The sequence below is a fragment of the Gobio gobio genome (genome assembly GCF_949357685.1).
Source record: "Gobio gobio genome assembly, chromosome: 8".
Classification (NCBI taxonomy): Eukaryota; Metazoa; Chordata; class Actinopteri; order Cypriniformes; family Gobionidae; genus Gobio; species Gobio gobio.
In genome coordinates this window covers 24,645,489-24,653,877 of record NC_137114.1, presented here as the reverse complement: position 1 = coordinate 24,653,877, position 8,389 = coordinate 24,645,489, and the positions used below count along the sequence as shown (strand labels likewise).

General features: G+C 37.8%; 1 protein-coding gene across 1 annotated transcript; it reads left to right on the top strand.

The window, feature by feature from the left end:
- The first annotated feature begins 1,635 nt into the window (after nucleotides 1–1,635).
- On the top strand, nucleotides 1,636–8,368 carry hdac12 (histone deacetylase 12). Its single transcript, XM_079823412.1, has 8 exons — nucleotides 1,636–1,979; nucleotides 2,087–2,230; nucleotides 2,309–2,468; nucleotides 4,424–4,620; nucleotides 7,209–7,359; nucleotides 7,476–7,592; nucleotides 7,700–7,842; nucleotides 8,203–8,368. The coding sequence occupies exons 1-8, from the start codon at nucleotides 1,848–1,850 to the stop codon at nucleotides 8,224–8,226; spliced, it is 1,068 nt and encodes a 355-aa protein (XP_079679538.1). The 5' UTR covers nucleotides 1,636–1,847; the 3' UTR covers nucleotides 8,227–8,368.
- The last annotated feature ends 21 nt before the right edge of the window (nucleotides 8,369–8,389 follow it).

Sequence of the window (8,389 nt, the reverse complement as noted above, 5' to 3'; positions counted from 1 at the left end):
TGCTCCATTTTTATAGCCTTCGTGTAGAGCATCCGGCTCCAGGCCTACATTCGTATGCAATTGTGAAAACCGATTCTAGGCTTGGTGTCCATATGTAGAGACCCCGAGGGGATCCCATATGTATATTCTTCCACTGCATAGCTCCTAAACATCTCGGCTATGTCCCATCGCCACAGTTGCTGTACCACTGCTGGGCGGCCAGGTCACCAGCTCAGCTCCTCAGCGAAATCCTGATATGCGATGCACCTGCTGCCTAATTATACCTGCGCGGCATATGCAAATCTCACATGTCAATGTGCATTGGCTCATTTAGTTACACTCGAAGTAGATTGGTTTCTCTAGCGAGATTCCCGATTCGTCGGTCAGTTTGACGTGGCGTCTCCATTGCCTCCTTCAGGGAATGAGGGTTACATACGTAACCAAGACGTTTCTCAACACTGGAAAAACGTGGATACTGCAGGATTTGTTATCAAATCGTTTGTGCTGTACAGTTGTGTTCTGGGCTCAGCGTGGAATTGTTACACTGGAGAAATGGTGAGTGGTCTCTTTAATTGCTATTATGCTCATATGATGCTATAATGCCAAAATGCACTGTTGCTTTGCCCTGTGTTAGCAGAGTACTGGCACATGGCCAGGTACATGTGAACCAACCATCTTGCCAGCTCAAGTATAGAATGACCTGGCTTCAGATGATGCCAACACCAGGCTGAAAAGAATACAAAATAAACAAGGAAACTGAATTTTTTAGATACTTTGTTGATGGAAATAAAATATGAAGTACTACATGATGTTTGTGATATGACTTATCACCCATATGGAAATGTAATATGTGCATATATGAAATATCAATATGCAATATGCTCATATAAAGTAAAAACATATATGGTGTAAGAAACCTATTAGAAATTGGAACAATTCCTTATATTGACATATACATTTATCCCATATATTATATATGTTTATGTATGTATAATACATATTTTGACATAGCCTATATGTCTATATTTGAAATATCCTAATATGCTATAGAGTAAACACATGACATAAATGCACAGCCATGAAACCATCAGAAATTAGAACAGTTCCATATAGCCTATTGATAATTCTATTCTATATATTATATTATATGTTCAAATTAACATGTCACTGATAAACGTCGTAGAGTCTTAGTATAGATTTTATGTATAAAACAAATGAAATTTAAAATAATAAAATATTGAGGTCAGGTGAGGCAAGGGATGAAGAAGGACTCAAGGATGCAGAGTTTATTGAGCTTTTTATTAGACTTCAAAAATAAACAAACAAAACACAAACAAACCCCTTCATGCATGCTGATGATGATGATGATGATGATGATGAGCACGAGCCGCGTGCTAAACACTCAACAAACGGACAAAAGAATGTGTATACTGCCCAAGCAAAATGCTCACACGAGACCTAGCAAATACTCATGTACGCTCACAACGGATGGAAAAAACACACGGAGCATTCTCTCCTTCAAGTGGACAATACCCTCTTTGTAGAATAAAAAATAAATTAAAACAAGTTTGTATTATGGCATAATGACTGCACCACATTTGATGTCCTGTTTGTTGATGGCTCACTCCTCAACAGAGGGTGGCAGTAGCACACTTCCATTACAACAAGAAAAATACGAGCGTAATGCACACTTTTAAACCTAACCTGCACGGGCTGATGATCTTTGTATTCTTACGTGCGTATCTTTAACATTCAATCTGATTCAGAAAGCGTTTTAAAAATGTAATGTATCTCTCGATAGTTATTTAATAGTTGTTTGTGTAACTGCATGCCATTTGTAAACAAACAGTTGTTACTGTAATGTAGCAATGTTGCATTTATTATGTCAACAATCTACGTATAGAGCAACTATTAAATGCAAACATGTGGTCCAAAATGAAACACTTCTGAAACGAAACCCAATTCACGGGGCATGGAGGAGGTCTTTCAACGCTGAACATGTAATGTTTCCTCGATATTATCACATTGAACAGAGTGTAAAACTAGTCCAGACATGACATTTACTAACAGTGAATTGCTGCAACTCATTTGCATCTGTTTTTCTCAGGCTTGCCTTGAATCAAGAGCACTTCCTTTAGTTCATCATGTCAAGTACATATGTGACCTCCCTGAAAACCACAGGTTTCCCATGGGAAAGTTCCCCAAAGTCCTGGAGAGTCTGTTCAGAGATCAAGTCATAACAGATAAACAGGTTGGACATGTTTAGTGAATCTGGAACTTGCTTTAGCACACATGTTTAACAAAACTTCTACTTGACACCGTCTTATAGGTGTGGGCCCCTAAGATTGCTTCCAAAGAGCTTTTGGGATGTGTGCATACTGAGGAGTACCTGTCCAACTTCATCCGTGGAAAAGTCAGTGAGAAAGATCAGAGACGGACTGGATTTCCTTGGAGTTCTGGTTTAGTACAACGCTGCAGATATGAAACGGGTATGGCATTTAGCATGTGCTGAAACTCAAAGCTGTTGAGTCAGTGAACCTCATTAATGCCCGAGTCATTTTATCTCAATATATCTCTATATATATATGTATATATGTATATATGTGTATATATATATATATATATATATATATATATATATATATATATATATATATATATATATATATATATATATATATATATATATATATATATATATATATATATATATATGTGTTTGTATATATATATATATATATATCCTGGCTCTTCCAAGCTTTATAAGGGCAGTGAATTGATGATTAGATAGTGAAGCCCAAAAAGTGCATCCATCCATTACAAAAGATATCCACACAGCTCCGGGGGAGCTTCTGATGCAAAGTAATGCGTTTGTGTGAGAAAAATATCCATATTTAAAACTTTATAAACTACAACAGCTTCTGACAACTGGCCATACGCATCGATTTATGGCGAAAGAGTAACTGCTGACCTGACACATGACCTATTGACGAACGCGGAAGTGCAGAGGATAGAGAAAAAAAAAACACTGGTCATGAATTAGAAGTCTAAAACAACAATTTTTACAAGAGAAATGCATACGGCCATCTGCCAGAAGCTATTTATTTTAGCTTTCAAAGTTTTAAATATGGATATTTTTTATCGCTTCACTTCAGAAGGCCCCTTGGAGCTGCGTGGAGCACTTTTATGATGGATGGATGCTTTTTGGGGCTTCAAAATGGAATCCTCTATTCAGTGCCATTATAAGAAGAGCCAGGACATTATTCAATATATCTCCGATTGCATTCGTCTGAAAGAAGAAAGTCATATACACCTAGGATGGCTTGAGGTTGAGTCAATAGGGTTGATTTTTTTAAGTTGATTTTCCCTTTAATCATTTAATTTGTTCTGTTATCGCATACTGAAGTCAGTACTAGAATGTCGATCTACTGAAAAATGTCCAGTTGTGGTCTCATGTAGAGGGCTGCATTGGGATTGAGTCCCCCCGGGTCCCGCGGGACCCAACGTAAATCTCGCGGGAGCGGGCGGTTTGAATTTTGCTGCGGGCGGGAATGGGCGGCTAAAAAAAACACAGCGGGAATCGGCGGGATAGGGAGGTTGCCTAACGACATGATGGAGAAGATGTCAATAGATGATGTAGAAAAGAACCTCAAACGAGGTATTTACAGCACAAAAGCTAAGCAAGGAAAGTCTGACATTTGGAGAAGTTTCTCAATTGTTTTGGTAGGCAAAGTCATGCGGTATAACGTTATATGTCTCCACATATTGCGCAGCTGGCAAATACATAGATACTTGATCATACCTCACCAAAAACGCTCAGCACTCCCTGCAGGTCAAGTTGACTGTTTGGTGTTTTTGACAAACAATACATAGAAGTTTAGTGAGTGGAAATGGATTGTTTCTAAATGTCCGTTTGCTATTTTGTGTTCACATTACGTTCTGTTGAAGCATGTTTTCTCAGGTTTCCTTTCAGTCGGTCACGTTCGACGGAATTGGGATCTGTTTTTTGTTTCTCAATCTGGTTTTCTGTTTTCTGTTTTGCAAAGCAGTCTATTTTTATGTGCAAAGTTTTTGATAAAAACGAAATTATATTTGAATGTATTTGTCTTTTTTTTTTTTTTTACATGCAGGCCAGGGAAACGAAACAAACAACCCCATGAATCTCTTTAATAATATCAATACAAATACGTGTTTTTTTTCCTCTGCGGGACGGGAGAAGACACAAAATCAATGCATCTCTATTATTGTGCGGGAATAAATTCTCAGAGTTTTGCGGGTGCGGGCGGGAGTGGACATACATATTGCGGGAGCGGGCGGGAGTGTAACACATACGTTGCGGGAGCGGGCGGTAATGGTCAGAAATTCGGCGGGTGCGGGCGGGAACGGGATGAAGAAAACAGTCCCGCGCAGGGCTCTAGTCTCATGTAATGTATTGTATTTCCAGGTGGCACTGTGCTGGCAGGAGAGATCGCCCTGCGGAGGGGACTGGCGTGCAGTACAGCCGGAGGGACCCATCATGCCTTTCCAGACTGTGGTGCAGGCTTCTGCCTCCTCAATGACTTGGCTGTGGCCGCCAAACACTTCATGGAAGAGTCCGCATCCAAGAGGAAGATTCTCATCGTGGATCTGGATGTACATCAGGTACAAGACTTCTTCTTTTTTTTTGAGTAAGAACCATAAAAATAAATCAAAATTGACAATTTGTATTTATATTTGATGTGTCCATTACATCCTTACACCAGTAGGTGGCGACAAGTGAAAACATTTATTTGTCATTGAATCATTCATTCAAGAGATTTGTTAAAAAATGGTGTTATATCAATGAGTGATTCATTTATGAGTGAATCATTGAATCATTTATTCGAACCAATTTTTTTCTAATTAATTAAAGGGGACATATCATGAACAAACAAATGACTCTTTCCGCATTTAAGTGCTATAATCGGGTTCCCGGTGAATCTACCAACCTAGAAAACATGAAAAAGCAAAACCCAGTAACTTTGTTTTGGTAAGCCTTTCTCTGCAAGGATGTGAAAAAACGAGCCGCTCAGATTTCGCTCCCCTAGTGACTTAGGAAGGGGGATCTCATAATATTACCACTCCTAAATCTGCACATTTCCATCCACAACGCCGCCATTTTGTTTTTGAAAGCGACAACGGTGTACCAGTTCTGACGCCATGGCAAAAGTAGAGGATTTGCACAAAAGTTGCTTCTCAAAGATGGACCAAATCCAACTCTTCATGATCCAACTTCATATCCAGAACAAGCAAGTACTGCACTTTATAATGTGTGTGTTTGCAAATCGACTTTCTGAATGTGGCTAAAGTTACCATTGTCTCTTACTGAATCCACAGAGACCAGAGCTTATTTTTAACCCGAAAATGCTCACCGTCTGTACAATTCAGAAGCGCACTTATTACTTCTTAAAAATAAAACTAATGACATAGATCTCTGTGAAAACTTAACTATAAAAGTATTACTCTTAAGAGTAACTTTAGCCACTGCATAGCATCCTAACCAGCACATTCACAAAGGCGATTTACGTACATTCACAAAAGATTAATGTGCAGCACTTACATGTTCTGAAAATGAAGTTGGTCAAACAGTTATTTGTCAGGACAGGTATTTGTCCATCTTTGCGAATTCTACTTGCTGTGCGAGGTTCTCCACACTCCAGTTGTTGTTGTCGTTTATCCAAACTAGCAGCTCATTTGCATTTAAAGAGACACAAATGAAAACCATGTGTTTTTGCTGGACTTTCAAAACATCCTATAATAAATAATCCAGGTGTATTTTTTGCACTTCACAGACACATTCTGGGGACACCTGAGACTTATATTACATCTTGTGAAAAGGGCATTATAGGACCCCTCTAAACAATTTTAAAAGACTAGCTAACATTTTATCAGAACCTCTAGTAAATTACATATTTTGTTTAGTTGTCTGTTCAGAATCAGTTGAGAATCGTGATCTCTATTTGAAACCAAAAAATCGTGATTCTCAGTTTATCTAAAATCGTGCTAGGGATGGGCATATCGATATGAATTATTGATATATAGATACTGATGTGAGTAGATACTCATATAAAAATACTGATACTAAAGTGTTTTTTTTTTAAGTAATTTTGTTTATTTAACAAACAAATCTAATGCGTACAATATGCATTGAATTGGATGAATAACATGTTGGCAATGGTAAATAATTGTGTAAGATAGAACTATTTTCCTACTCATCTGAACAGACGCAAATGCTGCAAGACAGGACCAATCAATCACAGAAAGTGTTCGCTCACTGATGACACTGCATTCAAACAGGGCCGTGTTTCCCAAAAGTATCATAAGAAACCATTGATGCTTTTTTTGGAAATGCAGCCCAGGCCAATGCTTATCAGAAGACAGAAAAAAACATAATATGTTTGAGTTATTTCACAATAAACACATTGAAATGGTAGCCTACAAATTATGCTATTACATTTATTTAAATTGAAAGTTCATATCGATCATGTTCTATTCCGTAACTAATGTCAATATAAATCATACACTGTCAGAATAAAAAGGTTGCATTTTATGGGTGCAACAACCTGTCACTGGCAGTCTCTTATAAAAAGAAGAACCATGGTTTTACTACAGTGGCCGTAGTTCAACTATAGTATTTGTAGATTTCCATGGTTACCAGTACAGTATAACATATTTTAACCATGTGTAAACAAAAATATTATGTAATAAATTGCAATCAAGGCGTATTGAATGTTAAAATGCCTTTCAAATATAATCTTAAGTGGATATGTTTACCCATTTTACTCTTAGTAACTTAATAATTGTTCAGTTTAGAGGTATCAGTATTGACGATACTGGCCTTTGAAAGTATCTAAATATGATATCGAAAACAAAATAAGTGGTATCGGCCATTCCTAAATCGTGTAGCTCCATTCACTGATGATGTGTTTACTGGCGGGAGAACCTGTCACACACATCAGATCAACCAAAAGCAAACCACAACGATCGAACCAACTAATCAATTCCTGATGGACAAACTCGCCCTACATTTTTTCTTTTTCAAGAAGCCCTTGCACTCAGATATACGTCACAATAGGGAAGAAAAGACTATCACAACTTCCTTTTCATGCTGACTTTAATAATAGTGGATGAATCATTTACATCTGAAAATAAAAAAGATGCTGTTGTTTTCCTCAATTACAGCAGATGTTTTCCTTTCCTGCGTTCACTAGGGTGATGGCACAGCATTCATCTTTAAGGACGAACCCAACGTTTTTACCTTCTCGGTGCATTGTGGGAGAAACTTTCCTTTGCGAAAGCAGCAGAGCGACCTAGATGTCAGTTTAGAAGATGGCACTGAAGACAAAGAGTATCTTTCCAATGGTGCTATTTATTTGACTCACTTTGCACCTACATAAAAACATAAACATATCAGTTTTGACTTTTAAATACATTTACATATATCTCTTTTAAATAATGGGATGGAATTTTCTGTGCAGTCCAGGAACACCTCCCTTGGTTACTGGAGACATTCCACCCGGATCTGGTGCTGTACGATTCTGGCGTGGATCCACACTGGGAGGATGAACTTGGAAGACTTCGTCTCACAGATGAAGGTGAATCATTCCACTCTATTATGCACATACATATCAGATATCATAATAATCGAAACAGTATTTTATGTAAGTGACCCTTCGATGCCCGTCCATTTTACCCAACTTAGGACTTTACCAGAGGGATCTTTATGTACTTCAGACAGTCATTAAAAAGGGCATCCCCGTGGCCACTGTCATTGGAGGAGGCTATTCAAGAGATATTGATCGGCTGGCACGCAGGCACTCAATAATTCACAGAGCTGCTTCAAAGGTGAGCTTGCAGAATCCATAATGAAAGTAACATGGTATTTCATGGACCTGAATTAAATAAACATGGATACAATTGGTGCCTTGTACCAGTCTATGTACAGTTTTTTTTTTTTACTGTTGCTATTATTTATTTATTTTGGCAATTGTTTTTCTCTTGATTGTGAGAAAACAGAGTATGTTTTGCATTGATTTTTATTTGACTTTAATAGTTTTTAGACGGCACAAGCCATGTTTCTGTTTTTCATATTGATGTTATTATGAAGCAGGTTTTGCTGAACACTATCAAAGTATTGCTTCACAGCAGTATTGCACTGTCAGAGGTTTATATAGAGCTTTTAATGGTTCACATTTCTGCTCTTAGGTTTGGAGAGAATATGGACTTTAACTCCAGGATGGAAATGGACAGCAGATGCTAAACAAACGGAGATCATTTGGTGCAGAGAGGGACCATATGAACATTCTGCTGTGCCATTGCTATTCGATGCAATAGATTTCATGAATAAAAATGGCATATTTATTGAAGTGCTAAAATATGTTGGTCCTACTTT

Excerpts from the sequence above, each read along its gene's own strand:
- hdac12 (XM_079823412.1), top strand. The coding sequence starts at position 1,848 with ATGTTGCATTTATTATGTCAACAATCTACGTATAGAGCAACTATTAAA. Across the intron at positions 2,469-4,423 it reads ACGCTGCAGATATGAAACGG|GTGGCACTGTGCTGGCAGGA; the intron begins GTATGGCATTTA and ends TTGTATTTCCAG. Across the intron at positions 7,843-8,202 it reads TTCACAGAGCTGCTTCAAAG|GTTTGGAGAGAATATGGACT; the intron begins GTGAGCTTGCAG and ends TTCTGCTCTTAG.